This window comes from Dendropsophus ebraccatus, chromosome 1 (genome assembly GCF_027789765.1).
Source record: "Dendropsophus ebraccatus isolate aDenEbr1 chromosome 1, aDenEbr1.pat, whole genome shotgun sequence".
Taxonomy (NCBI): Eukaryota; Metazoa; Chordata; class Amphibia; order Anura; family Hylidae; genus Dendropsophus; species Dendropsophus ebraccatus.
The window spans coordinates 216334141-216357735 of record NC_091454.1 but is presented as its reverse complement, the minus strand read 5'-3'; the positions used below and the strand labels follow the sequence as shown (position 1 = coordinate 216357735).

The window sequence follows — 23595 nt, the reverse complement described above, 5'->3', positions numbered from 1 at the left end:
TACTGCTGTGTGTGTGTCTAGTATCTCCTCTCTACAGTACAGTGTGATACTACATGTCCTGTCCTGCTGTGTGTATCTAGTATACCCTTTCTACAGTATAGTGTGATACTACATGTCCTGTACTGCTGTGTCTCTCGTATCTCCTCTCTACAGTACAGTGTGATACTACATGGCCTGTACTGCTGTGTGTCTAGTATCTCCTCTCTACAGTACAGTGTGATACTACATGGCCTGTACTGCTGTGTGTCTGGTATCTCCTTTCTACAGTACAGTGTGATACTACATGGCCTGTACTGCTGTGTGTCTAGTATCTCCTCTCTACAGTACAGTGTGATACTACATGGCCTGTACTGCTGTGTGTCTGGTATCTCCTCTCTACAGTACAGTGTGATACTACATGTCCTGTACTGCTGTGTGTGTCTAGTATCTCCTCTCTACAGTACAGTGTGATACTACATGTCCTGTACTGCTGTGTGTGTGTGTGTCTAGTATCTCTTCTACAGTACAGAGTGATACTACATGTCCTGTACTGCTGTGTGTCTAGTATCTCCTCTCTACAATACTCATCATACAAAAATCAGAAAATACAGAATTACACACATAGAGGCCCCGTCTCCCACACCCCACTCTGGACGTACTGAGAGGCGCATGCATGGCAGTCATAGAAATCTGTCAGTATAGTGTGATACTACATGTCCTGTACAGCTATGTGTGTCTAGTATCTCCTCTGTACAGTACAGTTTGATACTACATGTCCTGTACAGCTATGTGTGTCTAGTATCTCCTCTGTACAGTACAGTTTGATACTACATGTCCTGTACTGCTGTGTGTGTCTAGTATCTCCTCTCTACAGTATAGTGTAATACTACATGTCCCGTACTGCTGTGTGTGTCAAGTATCTCCTATGTACAGTGCAGTGTGATACTACATGTCCTGTACAGCTATGTGTGTCTAGTATCTCCTCTGTACAGTACAGTGTGATACTACATGTCCTGTACTGCTGTGTGTGTCTAGTATCTCCTCTCTACAGTACAGTGTGATACCACTTGTCCTGTACTGCTCTGTGTGTGTAGTATCCCCTCTGTACAGTATACAGCAGTGTGATACTACATGTCCTGTACTGCAGTGTGTCTAATATCACCTTTCTACAGTACAGTTTGATACTGCATGTCCTGTACAGGTGTGCGTCTAGTATCTCCTCTCTACAGCAGTGTGATACTACATGTCCTGTACTGCTGTGTGTGTCTATTATCTCCTCTCTACAGTACAGTGTGATACTACATGTCCTGTACTGCTGTGTGTATGTCTAGTATCTCCTCTCTACCGTATAGTGTGATACTACATGTCTTGTACTGCTGTGTGTGTGGTATCTCATCTACAGTATAGTGTGATACTACATGTCCTGTACTGCTGTGTGTCTAGTATCTCCTCTCTACAGTAAAGTGTGATACTACATGTCCTGTAATGCTGTGTTTATAGTATCTCCTCTCTACAGTACAGTGTGATACTACACGTCCTGTACTGCTGTTTGTGTGTCTAGTATCTCCTCTCCATAGTACAGTGTGATACTACATGTCCTGCACTGCTGTGTTTGTCTAGTATCTCCTCTCTACAGTACAGTGTGATACTACATGTCCTGTACTGCTGTGTGTGTGTCTAGTATCTCCTATGTACAGTGCAGTGTGATACTACATGTCCTGTACTGCTGTGTGTGTGTCTAGTATCTCCTCTCCATAGTACAGTATGATACTACATGTCCTGTACTTCTGTGATTGTCTAGTATCTCCTCTCTACAGTACAGTGTGATACTACATGCCCTGTACTGCTGTGTGTGTGTCTAGTATCTCCTTTCCATAGTACAGTGTGATACTACATGTCCTGTACTGCTGAGTGTGTGTCTAGTATCTCCTCTCTACAGTATAGTGTGATACTACATGTCCTGTACTGCTGTGTGTGTCTAGTATCTCCTCTCCATAGTACAGTGTGATACTACATGTCCTGTACTGCTGTGTGTGTGTCTAGTATCTCCTCTCTACAGTACAGTGTGATACTACATGTCCTGTCCTGCTGTGTGTATCTAGTATACCCTTTCTACAGTATAGTGTGATACTACATGTCCTGTACTGCTGTGTCTCTCGTATCTCCTCTCTACAGTACAGTGTGATACTACATGGCCTGTACTGCTGTGTGTCTAGTATCTCCTCTCTACAGTACAGTGTGATACTACATGGCCTGTACTGCTGTGTGTCTGGTATCTCCTCTCTACAGTACAGTGTGATACTACATGGCCTGTACTGCTGTGTGTCTAGTATCTCCTCTCTACAGTACAGTGTGATACTACATGGCCTGTACTGCTGTGTGTCTGGTATCTCCTCTCTACAGTACAGTGTGATACTACATGTCCTGTACTGCTGTGTGTGTCTAGTATCTCCTCTCTACAGTACAGTGTGATACTACATGTCCTGTACTGCTGTGTGTGTGTGTGTCTAGTATCTCTTCTACAGTACAGAGTGATACTACATGTCCTGTACTGCTGTGTGTCTAGTATCTCCTCTCTACAATACTCATCATACAAAAATCAGAAAATACAGAATTACACACATAGAGGCCCCGTCTCCCACACCCCACTCTGGACGTACTGAGAGGCGCATGCATGGCAGTCATAGAAATCTGTCAGTATAGTGTGATACTACATGTCCTGTACAGCTATGTGTGTCTAGTATCTCCTCTGTACAGTACAGTTTGATACTACATGTCCTGTACAGCTATGTGTGTCTAGTATCTCCTCTGTACAGTACAGTTTGATACTACATGTCCTGTACTGCTGTGTGTGTCTAGTATCTCCTCTCTACAGTATAGTGTAATACTACATGTCCCGTACTGCTGTGTGTGTCAAGTATCTCCTATGTACAGTGCAGTGTGATACTACATGTCCTGTACAGCTATGTGTGTCTAGTATCTCCTCTGTACAGTACAGTGTGATACTACATGTCCTGTACTGCTGTGTGTGTCTAGTATCTCCTCTCTACAGTACAGTGTGATACCACTTGTCCTGTACTGCTCTGTGTGTGTAGTATCCCCTCTGTACAGTATACAGCAGTGTGATACTACATGTCCTGTACTGCAGTGTGTCTAATATCTCCTTTCTACAGTACAGTTTGATACTGCATGTCCTGTACAGGTGTGCGTCTAGTATCTCCTCTCTACAGCAGTGTGATACTACATGTCCTGTACTGCTGTGTGTGTCTATTATCTCCTCTCTACAGTACAGTGTGATACTACATGTCCTGTACTGCTGTGTGTATGTCTAGTATCTCCTCTCTACCGTATAGTGTGATACTACATGTCTTGTACTGCTGTGTGTGTGGTATCTCATCTACAGTATAGTGTGATACTACATGTCCTGTACTGCTGTGTGTCTAGTATCTCCTCTCTACAGTAAAGTGTGATACTACATGTCCTGTAATGCTGTGTTTCTAGTATCTCCTCTCTACAGTACAGTGTGATACTACACGTCCTGTACTGCTGTTTGTGTGTCTAGTATCTCCTCTCCATAGTACAGTGTGATACTACATGTCCTGCACTGCTGTGTTTGTCTAGTATCTCCTCTCTACAGTACAGTGTGATACTACATGTCCTGTACTGCTGTGTGTGTGTCTAGTATCTCCTATGTACAGTGCAGTGTGATACTACATGTCCTGTACTGCTGTGTGTGTGTCTAGTATCTCCTCTCCATAGTACAGTATGATACTACATGTCCTGTACTTCTGTGATTGTCTAGTATCTCCTCTCTACAGTACAGTGTGATACTACATGCCCTGTACTGCTGTGTGTGTGTCTAGTATCTCCTTTCCATAGTACAGTGTGATACTACATGTCCTGTACTGCTGAGTGTGTGTCTAGTATCTCCTCTCTACAGTATAGTGTGATACTACATGTCCTGTACTGCTGTGTGTGTCTAGTATCTCCTCTCCATAGTACAGTGTGATACTACATGTCCTGTACTGCTGTGTGTGTGTCTAGTATCTCCTCTCTACAGTACAGTGTGATACTACATGTTCTGTACTGCTGTGTGTGTCTAGTATCTCCTCTCCATAGTACAGTGTGATACTACATGTCCTGTACTGCTGTGTGTGTGTCTAGCATCTCCTCTCTACAGTATAGTGTGATACTACATTTCCTGTACTGCTGTTTGTGTGTCTAGTATCTCCTCTCCATAGTACAGTGTGATACTACATGTCCTGTACTGCTGTGTTTGTCTAGTATCTCCTCTCTACAGTACAGTGTGATACTACATGTCCTGTACTGTTGTGTGTGTGTCTAGTATCTCCTATGTACAGTGCAGTGTGATACTACATGTCCTGTACTGCTGTGTGTGTGTCTAGTATCTCCTCTCCATAGTACAGTGTGATACTACATGTCCTGTACTTCTGTGTTTGTCTAGTATCTCCTCTCTACAGTATGGTGTGATACTACATTTCCTGTACTGCTGTTTGTGTGTCTAGTATCTCCTCTCCATAGTACAGTGTGATACTACATGTCCTGTACTGCTGTGTTTGTCTAGTATCTCCTCTCTACAGTACAGTGTGATACTACATGTCCTGTACTGCTGTGTGTGTATAGTATCTCCTCTCCATAGTACAGTGTTATACTACATGTCCTGTACTGCTGTGTGTGTGTCTAGTATCTCCTCTCCATAGTACAGTGTGATACTACATGTCCTGTACTGCTGTGTGTGTGTCTAGTATCTCCTCTCTACAGTACAGTGTTATACTACATGTCCTGTACTGCTGTGTGTGTGTCTAGTATCTCCTCTCCATAGTACAGTGTGATACTACATGTCCTGTACTGCTGTGTGTGTCTAGTATCTCCTCTCTACAGTACAGTGTTATACTTTATGTACTGTACTGCTGTGTGTCTAGTATCTCCTCTCTACAGTATGGTGTGATACTACATTTCCTGTACTGCTGTTTGTGTGTCTAGTATCTCCTCTCCATAGTACAGTGTGATACTACATGTCCTGTACTGCTGTGTTTGTCTAGTATCTCCTCTCTACAGTACAGTGTGATACTACATGTCCTGTACTGCTGTGTGTGTCTAGTATCTCCTCTCCATAGTACAGTGTTATACTACATGTCCTGTACTGCTGTGTGTGTGTCTAGTATCTCCTCTCCATAGTACAGTGTGATACTACATGTCCTGTACTGCTGTGTGTGTGTCTAGTATCTCCTCTCTACAGTACAGTGTTATACTACATGTCCTGTACTGCTGTGTGTCTAGTATCTCCTCTGTACAGTACAGTGTGATACTACATGGCTGGTACTGCTGTGTGTCTGGTATCTCCTCTCTACAGTACAGTGTGATACTACATGTCCTGTACTGCTGTGTGTGTCTAGTATCTCTTCTCTACAGTACAGTGTGATACTACATGTCCTGTCCTGCTGTGTGTATCTAGTATACCCTTTCTACAGTATAGTGTGATACTACATGTCCTGTACTGCTGTGTCTCTCGTATCTCCTCTCTACAGTACAGTGTGATACTACATGGACTGTACTGCTGTGTGTCTAGTATCTCCTCTCTACAGTACAGTGTGATACTACATGGCCTGTACTGCTGTGTGTCTGGTATCTCCTCTCTACAGTACAGTGTGATACTACATGGCCTGTACTGCTGTGTGTCTAGTATCTCCTCTCTACAGTACAGTGTGATACTACATGGCCTGTACTGCTGTGTGTCTGGTATCTCCTCTCTACAGTACAGTGTGATACTACATGTCCTGTACTGCTGTGTGTGTCTAGTATCTCCTCTCTACAGTACAGTGTGATACTACATGTCCTGTACTGCTGTGTGTGTGTGTGTCTAGTATCTCTTCTACAGTACAGAGTGATACTACATGTCCTGTACTGCTGTGTGTCTAGTATCTCCTCTCTACAATACTCATCATACAAAAATCAGAAAATACATAATTACACACCAGTTTTCTATAGAGTTATGGTCTCAACATATAATGGTTTCAAGGTACAATGGTCCCCCCAGAACTGTATATTGAGGCCCCACTGTTTAATATAAAGCAGATAAACCCAGGCTACACAGACCAATAACAGAGGATAATTTGGCAACAGTTATCTCTAGGTCTTTTCTTTGCTGCAACTCTTACCATATTCCTTCACTTCGAATTGTGTGGTCTGTAACAGAGTGTCCTCATACTTTGCTGAGATGGTCCATACTCCCAAACTGTAAAATAAAGGGCAAAAGCTAAATATTGTCATTGTCATCATCGTCATCCTCCTCCTCCTCCTCCTCCCTGCCCTCTTGATAGACTTATGACTCCTGAGGTCGCTGCGTCCTACTTCCATGTAGTTGCTTCTTACCGTATATGTTCAGGCAGTTTATAAGACAAGGAAATGATTCCTTTAATGTTCTGGTTCTTTTCTCCCCTTTGATGTATATCTTTTTTAACTACGACATTATCTGGAGTCTGTGAAGAAAAAAAAGGTTCCAAATAATACAGATATTATACTGAAGTCGAACAACTCCCCCCCTCTTCACCACCACTGGTTTACATGAATTAACATGGGTCCCTAAACCCGGTGTACCCTGCCCAACCCTTTGGGGGAAGTGTGTAGTCACTGTGAAGCAGAAGGAGGCACCATCAGGAATCATATTACTAATGATATAGTTCTAATATCTAGACAATAGGTTGCACTGCAGTTAATGGCAGTGATGGCAATGTATAGCTTAGCTGTATAGCAGGTTTCTTTCCCCAATGTATGACACCAGTATCTGAGCGTCATAGTAAGTAAACTAACCACAATTTCTACATCTGTTGCAGAAGAACACAGTCTTACCAGGAATTCAACAGTCACCGCCTTGCTCACTGGTTTGAAATTTGCTGTCATGCTAAAAATCCTGTACATAACTTAAGAATGAAAGAAAACAATAAATTTTATGGTTATATAACATATTTCTTTATTCTTATGAAAGCTGAGCTGAGATTGGGTGCTGTTTGTCCGAGGCCAATATCAGACTTATATTTGTCATAGACATATGGGTAAATGTAAGCTATTGTGTATACGCGATGACGCGCTTCTTCCATCTGTAGACCGGAAGAAGCGCGTCATCGCGTGAAACAATTGTAGTCTACCTGTAGGACGTGTTTGCACTCCCCCCTCCCTGCATGTTGAAGTGAACCCTCAATAAACCGACTTGAAGATGCACATTACTGGTGAGTGCCCGCTTTTGTTTTCTTGTTATCCTCATATTTATATGGTTACACTGTCAAGACGAGCGCCAGTACCAGCTACAACACTAGTACCAGCACCAACTACAATGAGAGCGCAGCTGTGATTGACAGATGGTCTCGGTCTCCAAAAGAATCTTCTTGTCACCCGCTTAGTCATATCACTCTACCTGTAGATCCTGGGGTGTAGATGGGTTTGTCGGTCTGTAGGAAGATGTATCCACTTTGAAAGGACAGCAGGACAATTTTCTCCAGATTGCAGACAGGAGACGTCATCATGACAAACACATGCTGTTTCTTATCCATCTCTTTTTCCCAATGTTTTGAGTTGATCTGAAAAAACAAATCATCATCATAGGTATCAGTGGAAAGGAAAGTGCCACAACTATCTGTCTATCTATATACAGTATCTATCTATTCCCTATCTGCCGTGACATTCCCTTTCTGCCGTGGGTGCCATATGTGGATGTTTTGGCATCTGGTGGGCTCTGGTGTTTTAGGGCAGCTTTGTCTCGGTAGACAGGAGTGGTAGTACCCACACATGGCCACTGGTCCTTTGGTAGAACAGTAGTGAAGTGTGAGGGGGAAAGGTGCAGGTGTACCATAAAAGAGGTGGCAGAGTCCGGCACTTAACAAACAGTTGACACTTTACTTAGTGCTTACTGCAAAAGTAATACAACTCCTGAAGTAGACTTTAGGTAGAGGTGAAGAATAGAAAGACTTGGTAGTGAGGCTAGTGTAGGGGCCCCTGTCTAAGTAGTGCAGTATTCTGCCGGGATTGTGTTGTAGATAGTTGAAAGAAGAACTTCTCGAACGCACGTATGTATATGGACACTGCATATATGACTGCATTCTGCCCCACCAGCTCGGAGACTGCCAGGTAGGGTAGGTCGAGCTCCCACTGAAGATTCCCCCAAGTGGACAAGCGTTGTCAGTAAGATACATCAGCACTTAGCAACTTTGTCTTACTGGGGATCAGTCCCTCTTCCTCTCTTTGAGGGGGTGACTGTCCTGACATTTAAGAAGATCCACAGCGTAAACAAGGGTGTCCCAACCCACGGTTCTAGGGTTTAGCACTGCATACTGGTTGGTTCAGTACAGATCTGACATCACTCCAGGCTATGACTAGACTAGATTAGACTGCAAAACAGGAACGCCTTCCCTATAGGGCTGTGTTACAGGAAGAGAGAAGAGTAGAGAAAGAGAGAGTATAGAGTGTCTTGCACCTGTGATTGGATAAACACAGACAAAGCTAAACCTGGACAGTACAGCTGTGCACAGGGGAGTGAGACACCTAGTGGCTGGAGAGAAAAATCACAGCTCCCAGCTCTTGGTGTGACATCTAACAGAGTTACTTTCTGACGGGCAGTAAAAATCTTAGTAACCCCTGTACTGGGACACTCTATCTATTTATTTTAAAACTTCCCATCCACCCCACTGTCCGAGCAACAGAACAATCTATATCATGGGAACAATCTAAAAAGCGTGTGATTAACCATCCATACGGACACCATTCCTTAATGGAGCCCTATGCCTTAAATGTAAATACTAAGGAAAGCATCATCTAAAGACAATGATTTTTTTAGAGCTCTATCAGACTAAGCAATTTTTGTTTCCACCGATAAACGATTGCAAACGAGCGGTTTTGGGAACGACCTTCAACATAATACATGGAAAGATTGTCGTTAGCTACTAACGCAATTGTACTAGTAACCCGCATGCATCATATGTCCTGGGGGGAGTTACTCTGGGAGAGTCACTGATAGAGAAGGATCTGGGTGTACTTGTAGATAATAGACTACAGAACAGCACACAATGTCAGTCAGCTGCTTCTAAGGCCAGCAGGATATTGTCATGCATTAAAGCAGGCATGGACTCTCGGGACAGGGATATAATATTACCGCTTTATAAAGCTTTGGTGCGGCCTCATCTGGAGTCGCTGTTCAGTTCTGGGCACCGATTCATAGAAAGGATGTTCTAGAGCTGGAGAGGGTACAAAGACGGCAACTAAACTAACTAGATTTGCATTTCCAGGGAAATACATAGTGCTTGAAAAGAGAGAAACTTTAACCCTGGGTGCCGTCCCTTTACAAGCGACTTGGGTCCCGTCACTTTAAGAGCAACTTGGTTCGCGTCCCTTTAAGAGCAACATGGGTCCCTTTGGGAGCGACTTGGGACCCAAGTCGCTCTTAGAGGGACCCAAGTCGCTCTTAAAGGGACCCAAGTTGCTCTTAAAGGGACCCAAGTCGCTTTTAAGGGGACCCAAGTCGCTCTTAAAGGAACCCAGGTCGCTCTTAAAGGGACCCAAGTCGCTCTTAAAGGGACCCAAGTCGCGCTTAAAGGGACCCAGGTCGCTCTTAAAGGGACCCAGGTCGCTCTTAAAGGGACCCAGGTCGCTCTTAAAGGGACCCAAGTCGCTCTTAAAGGGACCCAGGTCGCTCTTAAGAGCGACTTGGTTAACTTTAAGAGTGACTTGGGTCACTTTTAGAGCGACTTGGGTCCCTTTAAAAGCAACTTGGGTCCCTTTAAGAGCGAAATGGTTCCCTTAAAGAGCGACCTGTTATACAACTTTGTAATGACCCGGAAGTGTGATGCACTACACTCACCTGATTCGTGTCGACCCCCGTCCGCCATCATGGGACAATGATGTCATCTTCGGGCGGCCGGCTGAACCGCTCCATCCGTCCCTCGTGCCGCCCCCCCCCCTCTGCCGCATCATCAGCTGCTCAGTCGCGATTGGCTGAGCATAACTGTGCTCAGCCAATCGCGGCTGAGCACAGTTGTGACGCGGCAGAGGGGGGCCGGCACGAGGGACGGATAGAGCGGTTCGGCCGGCCGCCCTAAGAGCAACCTGGTTCCCTTTAAGAGCAACTTGGGTCCCGTCCCTTTAAGAGCGAAATGGGTCCCTTTAAGAGCGACCTGGTTCCCTTTAAGGGCGACTTGGGTCCCGTCCCTTTAAGAGCGACATGGATCCCTTTAAGAACGACATGGGTCTCTTTAAGAGCGACATAGGTCCCTTTAAGAGCGACATGGTTCCTTTTAAGAGCAACATGGGTCCCTTTAAGAGCAACATGCGTCCCGTCCCTTTAAGAGTGACTTGGGTCCCTTTAAGAGCGACATGGGTCCCTTTAAGAGCGACATGGGTCCCTTTAAGAGCGACATGGGTCCATTTAAGAGCGACTTGGGTACTTATTATGGTAGAGATCATTGCCGGTTACCATGACAATCTTACTCATGTCAGGGAGACAAAATCGTGAAGGAACTTCCATCTTCTACATCTTCTATTGGCCAATAGTGGACATGTGACTGTGTGAATGTTGTAGATATTGCCTGACAAGACCTTAGAGTTTCTATTGGCTGCTATATTTCAGCTATTTGCATATGTGCTGTGATTGGCTGTTAGCGTTTAGAGTGTGGCCATTATTTCCAATGGGCCATTATTTTCTATGGGAAATTACGGGTCTTTAAACGTAAATTTCTTAAAAACTTAAAATCTCATCGAAACGAAAAAATAGATAGCACACCCGTTACCGCTGAGGGCTTCAAAACGCAGTTGGAACGGAGTCTGTATTAATCGCAGAAAAATGGCTGGAAGAAGAAACGGAAGAAGAAGAATACGGATTACAATATAGTGCTTTTTCAAGCACTATAATAAGGGGAATGGAGCATCTTAGTTATGAGGAGAGATTAAAGGAATTACATTTGTTTAGTCTCGAGAAGAAACGTTTAAGGGGAGATATGATCAACCGATATAAGTTTATAAATGGCCCCTAGAAGAAATATGGGGAAAAGATGTTCCAGGTAAAACCCCATCAAAAGACAAAGGGTCACTGCCTCCGCCTGGAGAAAAAAGGTTCAATCTCCGAAGGCAACAATCCTTGTTTATAAAGAGGAGCAAACTTTTCGAAAGTTCGGTTCGGCAGGTTCACAAATTTTTGGCGTAAAATTTGGGTTCATTAACCGAACCTTAAATGAACAACACTAAAACAGCTAACCTATGGCAGTTACACTAGTGGGACTATTGGGGCTCTTTTATTCAGGACAAAAATGCTTTTAATGTCCCATTAATTTCTATGGGGGAAGCAGCTGTTGCGGCATAATTGTTTGGCAGCATGTTGTGGGACTTCATCCCATCCCATAGTGGCAGTCGTTCCCCCAGAACCCACCTCCACAGGTCCCCAACGGACTACCATCAGTCAGTGGTGATAGGGTGTCCAGATGTTTTAGAGGCCAGAGGTTGGGGTTATCTCTTGGCTGTGCATCAGCATCTTGCCAAACTCATGTGGATTGCACCCTTTGGGCAGTCATCGTTTCTGTTATGTAGGCCCAATTGTGCAAAGTTTTGCCATGTTGGCTAATTGATGTAACATTTAAGAAAGAAGAAGTCTTGTTTTATATTTTGTCACCATTATGGCAGTCACTAGTTGTTGCAAGTGTTTATAGGATAACTTTAAAATGGACGCTGTGTTACGTTACTCTTAAAAATTAAAGGGATACAAACCCTAATGGACACTGATTACAAGTTCTGTTTACAAGTGCCTTATCAAGGACTTATGGAGGGTTTTCCATTGGGCAGAACAGCATCCCATTTAATATCTTAGGTTTCTATTTATTGTAATATTTACGACTTTTGCACTTTATTTGTGAATATTCACCTATGCTCGGTCATATTGGATACGAGGTATATGCGTTGTAATTTGCATTCATTGACCCATATGTCACCGGCAGCTATTTTAAAGGTGCTACACAGATAAAAGACTTTTACTTATTGCACCTAATGTTTGAGTTATGTCACTTTTGAATGGTAATACCTGATCTCCCTGTTGGCTGATTTCTGCTGCACTTCACTTCACCCAGGAGGGCTTCGAATGGTGGCGGATCACTGGCATACAGTACAATGACTCATTGTACATCAGTGATCCATCAACTTCCACAGCTCTCCTGGGTGACGTTAAGTCTGTCAGTCACCCGACAGTTTACGTCAGATGGCCTGTTGTAAAATGATGTTTGGCAGCATAATAAGTGTTATTGTTAATGACAGTTATTTTGCTGCCAGACACGGTTTTACAACAGGCCATCTGATGTAACCTGATAGGTGACTCACTGGGTTAACTTCACACAGGAGAACTGTGGACAGGGTGTACTGGCACACAAATTGACAGAACAGGAGCAATTTTAGGGTACAAACCCACACACCGTATAAACAGCAGATACGCAACAAATACGCAGCAAATACGCAGCAGATTTGTTGGTACAGATTTGATGCTGTGTTCAGTTATTTAGATATAATCTGCTGCGTTTTTGCTGCGTATCGCAGCAGTAAATACGTTGCTTATACGGTGTGTGGGTTTATACCCTTACAGTTCTTCCTTCATCTGTCCCTGATATGTAATCAACCTTGTATAACCCTCTCTAACCCTGCCTCTACCTATCTGTCTCTAGTGTAAATGCATGTGTTCAGTTTGCGGCAAAGGAGCTGATTTGCTACAATATATAGTGAAGGAGAATGCTTAGAATCTGAAGAACACTTAAAGGCTATGTTCACACTATGTAAGTCTCTGGACGTAGCGCGTTCTGTGAATAAGTGGCCGGAGATTTACGTAGTTTGCGTACAATGGAAAGTATACAATGTACGGCTGCACAGTTCACACTAAGTAAGAACTTACGCCAGGATCGTACGTGGTGCCGTAAAAAATGAACCAGACCATTGTTTGAGCACGAAAATGCCGTAACTTACGCCCGTAGCGTAACATGCGGTCCCGTACATAGTGGTGATTTCTTCATTTTTCCACTTTTCTTTGCCGATCCAAAAGGTTCTGTGGAGTGTCTGGGGCTAGGCGAAGATTTCCAAGTAAAAGACCGCTGTCAGATCGCTACGTAGGGCGCTCGGGAAGCGTAAGTAGACTACGGGCGTAAGTCCGCGGTCCGTACGTAGCCGGCCGCAACTTGCGTAAATCCTCGGACGGAGTTTAACACGTATATGTCCGGCCGCGAAAATATGCGGCCGGACATATACGTAGTGGGAACATAGCCGAAAAATAGAAGTGAAGGTGCAGTAAGGACAAGAGATGGCAGAAACCAAAAACCACTTTAACTCTCTTAGGTCAGGATATATAAAAAGTCATAGCTAGAAGGTGAACAAGAATTAGAACCTAAATACATATTTGAAAGATCAAACCAGATGAAACATATTACAGGGAATTAAAGCAAGAACCAAATGGGAGTTGAGAATCAGGACCAATTGTAATCTAATGCACGAAGACAAGAAGAGGTAAATCATGTGTCACCCAGTCATTACTGGAATTCAACTTGACTGGAAACTTACCGTCAACTTAACTTTTCCAAAGAACTGGTTATTGCTGTTCACAGAGACTTTGCTTGTAGCTATTCTGAGTCTTTTATGGGGAAAGTCTTGGATTGTGATGACAGCATCAAACGCAGTGCCATGTCCATCTACTACAATGGTCTCTTCGTTGTCCACACGCAGCACGCTGGGGGTTATCAGGCTGCATCTAGTGGAGGAAACACATGGAGAGAGAGATCAGTATTTTATATCTTCCACAGTATATTCCCAGTTCTATTTCCTGTCCTAACAAACTGTAAATTAACGTCACTGCAGCTAAATCCAGAGACATTAATTTATGATGAAGGATGACACAGGCACAGAAGCTGTGTCTGTGTCATTCGCGGCGGGTCCTGGCTGTTGGAGGTACAGTAGCTGGGGACCAGACGTAAGCTGAAGTCCAAAAATGACTTGGGCATTGAGGTGTCAATAGCTGTGTCTGGCTTTGGAGATCAGCTCCTAATAAGTGATCAACAGACTAAGAATCTCGGGTCAGTTGGGTCATTAGTGTGTTGAGAATAAATACAAGTCTCACATACAAACAGCAATTAACCCCTTAAGGTCAAAGTCAATTTCCGTTTTTGCACTTTTGCTTTTTCCACTTTATATTTAAAAGGCCATAGCGCGTGCATTTATTCACCTAGAGACCCATATGAGCCCTTATTTTTTGTGAAACCAACTGTACTTTGCAATGACAGGCATTATTTTTCCATAAAATATGCTGCAAAACCGGAAAAAAAAATCATTTGCGCTTTCAAATTGAAAAAAAAAAGGCGATTTTAATAAACTTTGTAATTGGGTTTATTAGCACAAAAAAATGCATTTTTATCATGAAAAAGCAGTTTGAAGCTCTCCCCCCGTCTTCATGGTTCTCTTATGGAGAGGGGAGGGGTGGAGGGAGATGAGGCACCAAAACAGGACAACATAGAGTTAATTTACAGCTACATCACCGGGCTATCTCCTCTGAAGTCAGCACTGACCTCTTTGACCTCTGAATACTGGCTTTCACACAGCTCCCGCTCTCGAATTGTTTGTTCTCTGCTCTATGCTGACGACTATTCACCTCCTCCCCCCTCCCCTCTCCATAAAACAGACAGGGCCCGACTGATGTAAAAGAGTCAAGATTTCCTAATAATAAGCAGTGAATGAGAGAGAGGAGGGGGGGAGGCTTTTTGGATGCAGATAATGGCAGATTTGCCTAATAAACCCAATTTAAAATGTTCGGTACTATTGATTTCTGCCCATGGTATGCTTAATCTGCCCCTGGCAGGAGGTACACTACAGAAGACACTGCACAGAGTCTGCAGGAGGTACTCTACAGAAAACACTGCACAGAGTCTCCAGGAGGTACTCTACGGAAAACACTGCAGAGAGTCTGCAGGAGGTACTCTACAGAAAACACTGCACAGAGTCTGCAGGAGGTACTCTACAGAAAACACTGCAAAGGGTCTGCAGGAGGTACTCTACAAAAAACACTGCAAAGGGTCTATAGGGGGTACTTAAAGAGGATGTACCATCAGGTACATCCTCTTTAACCTGACAGAGGGATAGAATGGCGTTGTCACAGGGATGTCGGTGCAGCGGTCTGTTTTTCGAACGGCGGCCCGGTTCCCGTGCACGGCACCGTTCTATCCACAGTAACTGCCCGGTGCGCAATCACTGGAGGCTGGCCGGCCCACCCCCAGTGGGAAGGAATTCCCTCCCCTCTATGACGCGGCTCCATTGATTCTAATGGAGCCGCGTCATACAGGGGAGGGAATTCCCTCCCACTAGGGGCGGGCCGCGGTTCGAAAAACAGACCGCGGCACCGACTTCCCCGTTACGGAGCCATTCTATCCCTGTGTCAGGTTAAAGAGGATGTACCTGATGGTACATTCTCTTTAAGAATCATTACTTCCTTAGATCCCCCAGCTGAAGGAGTCTAGAAAGGGCCCCACAACTCCAAGCACCTACACCTTGCACTTGGGTTACCCTTTGTCAAGTGCAGTGCCCGTGTGTCCGGGGGGGGGGAGTGTTATCAACATTCCTGGCCACCGTGACAAGTGCCCAAGTGTATCCCAAGCCCTCCTTGCTGTACCACCACCTCACAGCTGCCCCGAGCAACGGCAGAAACATAGATAGATAGATAGATAGATAGATACCTGTAGTATAGAGTTGGTGAAGGTGCTGTGGCAGTGTTATCCAGTCACAGTGTGGCGGTATTGGTCAGGTCTGGTATGGCAGTGTTATCCAGTCTCAGTATGGCGGTATTGGTCAGCTCTTGTATGGCAGATTCATCCAGTCACAGTATGGCGGTATTGGTAAGGTCTGGTATGGCGGTGTTATCCAGTCACAGTATGGCGATATTGGTCAGGTCTGGTATGGCGGTGTTATCCAGTCACAGTGTATCGTATTGGTCAGGTCTGGTATGGCAGTGTTATCCAGTCAAAGTATGGCGGTATTGGTTAGGTCTGGTGTGGTGGTGTTGTCCAGTCAAAGTATGGCCGTATTGGTCAGGTCTGGTATGGCAGTGTTATCAAGTCACAGTATGGCGGTATTGGTCAGGTCTGGTATAGCAGTGTTATCCAGTCACAGTGTGGCCGTATGGGTCAGGTCTGGTATGGCGGTGTTATCCAGTCACAGTGTATCGTATTGGTCAGGTCTGGTATAGCAGTGTTATCCAGTCAAAGTATGGCGGTATTGGTTAGGTCTGGTGTGGTGGTGTTGTACAGTCAAAGTATGGCCGTATTGGTCAGGTCTGGTATGGCAGTGTTATCAAGTCACAGTATGGCGGTATTGGTCAGGTCTGGTATAGCAGTGTTATCCAGTCACAGTGTGGCCGTATGGGTCAGGTCTGGTATGGCGGTGTTATCCAGTCACAGTGTGGCGGTATTGGTCAGGTCTGGTATGGTAGTGTTATCCAGTCACTATGTGGCGGTATTAGTCAGGTCTGGTATGGCAGGGTTATCCATTCACAGTATGGCGGTATTGGTCAGGTCTGGTATGGCAGTGTTTTCCAGTCACAGTATGGTGGTATTGGTCAGATCTGGTATGGCAGATTAATCCAGTCACAGTATGGCGGTATTGGTAAGGTGTGGTATGGCAGATTAATCCAGTCACAGTATGGCGGTATTGGTCAGGTCTGGTATAGAGGTGTTATCCAGTCACAGTGTATCGTATTGGTCAGGTCTGGTATGGCGGTGTTATCCAGTCACAGTATGGCGGTATTGGTCAGGTCTGGTGTGGTGGTGTTGTCCAGTCACAGTATGTCCGTATTGGTCAGGTCTGGTATGGCAGTGTTATCCAGTCACAGTGTGGCCGTATTGGTCAGGTGTGGTATGGCAGTGTTATCCAGTCACATTGTGGCCGTATTGGTCAGGTCTGGTATGGCGGTGTTATCCAGTCACAGTGTGGCGGTATTGGTCAGGTCTGGTATGGCAGTGTTATCCAGTCACAATGTGGCGGTATTGGTCAGGTCTGGTATGACGGTGTTATCCAGTCACAGTATGGCGATATTGGTCAGGTCTGATATGACAGTGTTATCCAGTCACAGTAAGGCGGTATTGGTCAGGTCTGGTGTGGCAGTGTTATCCAGTCACAGTATGGGGGTATTGGTCAGGTCTGGTATGGCGGTGTTATCCAGTCACAGTATGGCGGGATTGGTCAGGTCTGGTGTGGCAGTGTTATCAAGTCACAGTATGGCGGTATTGGTCAGGTCTGGTATAGCAGTGTTATCCAGTCACAGTGTGGCCGTATGGGTCAGGTCTGGTATGGCGGTGTTATCCAGTCACAGTGTGGCGGTATTGGTCAGGTCTGGTATGGTAGTGTTATCCAGTCACTATGTGGCGGTATTAGTCAGGTCTGGTATGGCAGGGTTATCCATTCACAGTATGGCGGTATTGGTCAGGTCTGGTATGGCAGTGTTATCCAGTCACAGTATGGTGGTATTGGTCAGGTCTGGTATGGCAGTGTTTTCCAGTCACAGTATGGTGGTATTGGTCAGATCTGGTATGGCAGATTAATCCAGTCACAGTATGGCGGTATTGGTAAGGTGTGGTATGGCAGATTAATCCAGTCACAGTATGGCGGTATTGGTCAGGTCTGGTATAGAGGTGTTATCCAGTCACAGTGTATCGTATTGGTCAGGTCTGGTATGGCGGTGTTATCCAGTCACAGTATGGCGGTATTGGTCAGGTCTGGTGTGGTGGTGTTGTCCAGTCACAGTATGTCCGTATTGGTCAGGTCTGGTATGGCAGTGTTATCCAGTCACAGTGTGGCCGTATTGGTCAGGTGTGGTATGGCAGTGTTATCCAGTCACATTGTGGCCGTATTGGTCAGGTCTGGTATGGCGGTGTTATCCAGTCACAGTGTGGCGGTATTGGTCAGGTCTGGTATGGCAGTGTTATCCAGTCACAATGTGGCGGTATTGGTCAGGTCTGGTATGACGGTGTTATCCAGTCACAGTATGGCGATATTGGTCAGGTCTGATATGACAGTGTTATCCAGTCACAGTAAGGCGGTATTGGTCAGGTCTGGTGTGGCAGTGTTATCCAGTCACAGTATGGGGGTATTGGTCAGGTCTGGTATGGCGGTGTTATCCAGTCACAGTATGGCGGGATTGGTCAGGTCTGGTGTGGCAGTGTTATCCAGTCACAGTATGGTAGTATTGTTCAGGTCTGGTGTGGCGGTGTTATCCAGTCACAGTGTGGCGGTATTGGTCATGTCTGGTATGGCGGTGTTATCCAGTCACAGAATGACGGTATTGGTCAGGTGTGTTATGACAGTGTTATCCAGACACAGCATGGCGGTATTGGTCAGGTCTGGTGTGGCAGTGTTATCCAGTCACAGTATGGCGGTATTGGTAAGGTCTGGTATGGCGGTGTTACCAAGTCACAGTATGGCGGTATTGGTCAGGCCTGGTGTGGCGGTGTTAAATGTGATGTCTGGAGCTATTACCTACCAATCCTGATGCTAATTGGTGAGTGAGGATGGGGCGTCCTCAGGTCTAGCGCTCAGGGCAGCAGCAGCTGGTAATACTGCCCTGTATACATGTACTGTATAGTAGGAGTAGGGGGTCCTGTATACATGTACAGTATAGATGGAGTAGGGGGCCCTGTATACATGTACTGTATAGTTGGAGTAGAGGGTCCTGTATACCTGTAATGTTCTGTATACATGTCCTGTATAGTCGGAGTAGGGGGCCCTGTATACATGTACTGTATAGATGGAGTAGGGGGCCCTGTGTATACATGTACTGTATAGATGGAGTAGGGGGCCCTGTATACATGTACTGTATAGATGGAGTAGGGGGTCTACCACTTATTTCTGTGGATGTTGTGAGGCAGCTTCCCTAGCAACCACAACTCCCTGTGAAAATGAAAGCAGTAATCCTATTGGTTGCTTATGCTCTCAACTGCCGTTTGCTCTGGGCAGCTGCAGCTAATTATGTGTGAGCAATGAGGAGATTTTCCAATTCATCTCTATGGGGCGCCGCTCTTCCCCCTCCCCCTCCCCTTCTGTACATCTGGCGGGGACGGGACCTTCGCTAAAACCTTCCCGGGCACCCAATGAATCTGTGCGCCAAATTTGGGGCCAAACGGTTCAGGCGTTTGGAAGTCTATATGGGACAGACAGACAGACAGACAGACTTTCATTTTTATGATATAGACTAGAAAATGTACCCAGCGCTGCCCGGGTATAAAGTGTCAGTGTGTTAATTAGATTTGTTCTAAGGTGCCCAGGAGGCCAATCTAAAGGTATTGTTTCATCAGTGGAATCAGTGTATACCTGTAGTGCATAGTTGGAGGGGTTATGTATACCTACAGTGTATAGTTTTTAGCGGTCCCACATATCTGTAGTGCATAGTTGGGGGGTGCGGGGGCTTTATACCCATAGTGTATAGTTGGGGGGGGGGCTGTATACCTGTACTTTATAGTTTGGGAAGTCCTGTATACCTGCAGTGTATAGTTGGTGAAGGTCCTGTATACCTGTACTGTATAGTTCGGGGGTCCTGTATACCTGTAGTATATAGTTGGTGCTGTATACCTGTAATGTATAGTTTGTGGAGGTCTTGTATGCCTATAGTTTATAGTTTGAGGGTCCTGGATACCTATAGTGTATAGTTGGTGGAGGTATTGTATACCTGTAGTATATAGTTCAGGGGTCCTGTATACCTGTAGTGTATAGTTTGATGGTCCTGTATACCTGTAGTACATAGTTGGTGGAGGTCCTGTATACCTGTAGTGTAAAGTTTGGGGGTCCTGTATACCTGTAGTATAGAATTGGTAAAGGTGCTGTATACATGTATTATAGAGTTGGTGGAGGTCCTGTATAGCTGTAGTGTATAGTTTTGAGTTCCTGTAAACCTGTAGTGTATAGTTTGTGGTCCTTTATACCTGTAGTATATAGTTGGTGGAGGTCCTGTATACCTGTAGTGTAAACTTTGGGGGTCCTGTATACCTGTAGTATAGAGTTGGTGAAGGTCCTGTATACCTATAGTATACAGTTGGTAAAGGTGCTGTATACCTGTAGTATAGAGTTGGTGGAGGTCCTGTATACCTGTAGTGTATAGTTTTGGGGTCCTGTATACCTGTAGTTTATAGTTTGGGGTCCTATATACCTGTAGTATATAGTTGATGGAGTTCCTGTATGCCTGTAGTGTATAGTTTGGGGTCCTGTATTCCTGTAGTATAGAGTTGGTGGGGGTGCTGTATACCTGTATTACAGAGTTGGTGGAGGTCCTGTATAGCTGTAGTGTATAGTTTTGAGTTCCTGTAAACCTGTAGTGTATAGTTTGGGGTCCTGTATACCTGTAATATATAGTTGGTGGAGGTCCTGTATACCTGTAGTGTAAAGTTTGGGGGTCCTGTATACCTGTAGTATAGAGTTGGTGAAGGTCCTGTATACCTGTAGTATAGAGTTGGTGGAGGTCATGTATACCTGCAGTGTATAGTTTTGGGGTCCTGTATACCTGTAGTGTATAGTTTGGGGTCCTATATACCTGTAGTATATAGTTGGTGGAGTTCCAGTATACCTGTAGTGTATAGTTTTGGGGTCCTGTATACCTGTAGTGTATAGTTTAGGGTCCTGTATACCTCTAGTAAAGAGTTGGTGGGGGTGCTGTATACCAGTAGTATAGAGTTGTTGGAGGTCCTGTATACCTGTAGTGTATAGTTTTGGGGTCCTGTATACCTGTAGTGTATAGTTTGGGGTCCTATATACCTGTAGTATATAGTTGGTGGAGTTCCTGTATGCCTGTAGTGTATAGTTTTGGGGTCCTGTATACCTGTAGTGTATAGCTTGGGGTCCTGTATACCTCTAGTAAAGAGTTGTTGGAGGTCCTGTATACCTGTAGTGTATAGTTTTGGGGTCCTGTATACCTGTAGTGTATAGTTTGGGGTCCTGTATACCTGTAGTATATAGTTGGTGGAGGTCCTGTATACCTGAAGTATATAGTTGGTGGAGGTCCTATATACCTGAAGTATATAGTTGGTGGAGGTCCTGTATACCTGTAGTGTATAGTTTTGGGGTCCTCTATACCTGTAGTGTAAAGTTTGGGGTCCTGTATACCTGTAGTATATAGTTGGTGGAGGTCCCGTGCACCTGTAGTGAATAGTTTTGGGGTCCTGTATACCTCTAGTGTCCTGTATACCTGCAGGGTCGTATTTACCATTAGGCACCCATGGTCTGGTGCCTAGGGTAGCACCTTGCAGAGGGGCAGTACCCTTCCCTTCACAGTATGGCGGTATTGGTCAGGTCTGATGTGGCTGTGTTATCCGGTCACAGTATGGTGGTATTGGTCAGGTCTGGTATGGCAGTGTTATCCAATCACAATATGGCGGTATTGGTCAGGTCTGGTATGGCGGTGTTATCCAGTCACAGTATGGTGGTATTGGTCAGGTCTGGTATGGCAGTGTTATCCAGTCACAGCAGTCACAGTATGGCGGTATTGGTCAGGTTTGGTATGACAGAATTATCCAGTAACAGTATGGCGGTATTGGTCAGGTCTGGTATGGCAGTTTAATCCAGTCACAGTATGGCGGTATTGGTCAGGTCTGGTATGGCGGTGTTATCCAGTCACAGTATGGCGGTATTGGTCAGGTCTAGTATGGCAGTGTTATCCAGTCACAGTATGATGGTATTGGTCAGGTCTGGTATGGCAGTGTTATCCAGCACAGTATAGCGGTATTGGTCAGGTCTGGTGTGGCAGTGTTATCCAGTCACAGTATGGCGGTATTGGTCAGGTCTGGTATGGCGGTGTTATCCAGTCACAGTGTTGCGGTATTGGTCAGGTTTGGTGTGGCGGTGTTAAATGTGACGTCTGGAGCTATTACCTACCTATCCTGATGCTAATGGTGAGTGAGGATGGGGCACCTTAAGGTTTAGTGCTTAGGGCAGCAGCAGCTGGTAATACTGTCCTGTATACATGTACTGTATAGATGGAGTAGTGGGCCCTGTATATACATGTACTGTATAGTTGGAGTAGGGGGTCCTGTATATACATATACTGTATAGATGGAGTAGGGGGTCCTGTATATATGTACTGTATAGATGGAGTAGGGGGCCCTGTATATACATGTACTGTATAGATGGAGTAGGGGCTCCTGTATATACATGTACTGTATAGATGGAGTAGGGGGCCCTGTATATATATATGTACTGTATAGATGGAGTAGGGGGTCCTGTATATACATGTACTGTATAGATGGAGTAGGGGCTCCTGTATATATATATGTACTGTATAGATGGAGTAGGGGCTCCTGTATATACATGTACTGTATAAAGTAGGTAGGTAGCCTACCATATATTTCTGTGGATCTGTTGTGAGGCAGCTGGCCCTAGCAACCATTCACATGGTTGCTAAGGCTCCAAACTGCCATTTTCTCTGGGCAGCTTCAGCTAATTATATCACCTGTTTGCAGTGAGGAGATTTTCCAATTCATCTCTATGGGACGCTGCTCTTCCCCCTCCCCCTCCCCTCCTGTACATCTGGCAGGGACGGGACCTTCGCAATAACCTTCCCGGGCACCCGATGTATCTGTGTGCCAAATTTGGGGTCAAACGGTTCAGGCGTTTGGAAGTCTATCCGGGACAGACAGACAGACAGACAGATAGACAGACAGACTCTTATTGTTATGATATAGACTAGAAAATGTACCCGGCGCTGCCCGGGTATAAAGTGTCAGTGTGTATAGAGGGTCCTGTATACCTGTAGTATAGAGTTGGTGGAGGTGCTGTATACCGGTAGTATAGAGTTGGTGGAGGTCTTGTATACCTAAAGTATATAGTTCTGGGGTCCTGTATACCTGTAGTGTATAGTTGTGTAGTTTGGGGTTCTGTATACCTGTAGTATAGAGTTGGTGGAGGTGCTGTGGCAGTGTTATCCAGTCACAGTATGGTGGTATTGGTCAGGTCTGGTATGGCAGTGTTATCCAGTCACAGTATGGCGGTATTGGTCAGGTCTGGTATGGCGGTGTTATCCAGTCACAGTATGGTGGTATTGGTCAGGTCTGGTATGGCAGATTCATCCAGTCACAGTATGGCGGTATTGGTCAGGTCTGGTATAGCAGTGTTATCCAGTCACAATGTAGTCGTATTGGTCAGGTGTGGTATCGCAGTGTTATCCAGTCACAGTGTGGCCGTATTGGTCAGGTCTGGTATGGCGGTGTTATCCAGTCACAGTATGGCGGTATTGGTCAGGTCTGGTGTGGCGGTGTTATCCATTCACAGTATGGCGGTATTGGTCAGGTCTGGTATGGCGGTGTTATCCATTCACAGTATGGTGGTATTGGTCAGGTCTGGTATGGCAGTGTTATCCAGTCACAACATGGTGGTATTGGTTAGGTTTGGTGTGGCAGTGTTATCCAGTCACAGTATGGCGGTATTGGTCAGGTCTGATATGACAGTGTTATCTAGTCACAGTATGGCAGTATTGGTCAGGTCTGGTGTGGCAGTGTTATCCAGTCACAGTATGGTGGTATTGGTCAGGTCTGGTGTGGCAGTGTTATCCAGTCACAGTATGGCGGTATTGGT

The 23595-nt window shown here is 45.2% G+C and overlaps 1 protein-coding gene across 1 annotated transcript in view; it reads right to left on the bottom strand.

Moving 5' to 3' along the window:
* The window catches only part of LOC138769654 (complement C3-like), a 97149-nt gene that overhangs the window by 70411 nt on the left and 3143 nt on the right, over positions 1 to 23595 (bottom strand). Inside the window, exons 2-6 of the mRNA XM_069948267.1 lie at positions 13567 to 13753; positions 7412 to 7574; positions 6850 to 6920; positions 6373 to 6479; positions 6159 to 6235 (exon numbers count right to left, since the gene is read on the bottom strand). Coding sequence (XP_069804368.1) covers positions 6159 to 6235; positions 6373 to 6479; positions 6850 to 6920; positions 7412 to 7574; positions 13567 to 13753 — 605 coding nt within the window. The remainder of the gene's footprint in view (positions 1 to 6158; positions 6236 to 6372; positions 6480 to 6849; positions 6921 to 7411; positions 7575 to 13566; positions 13754 to 23595) is intronic.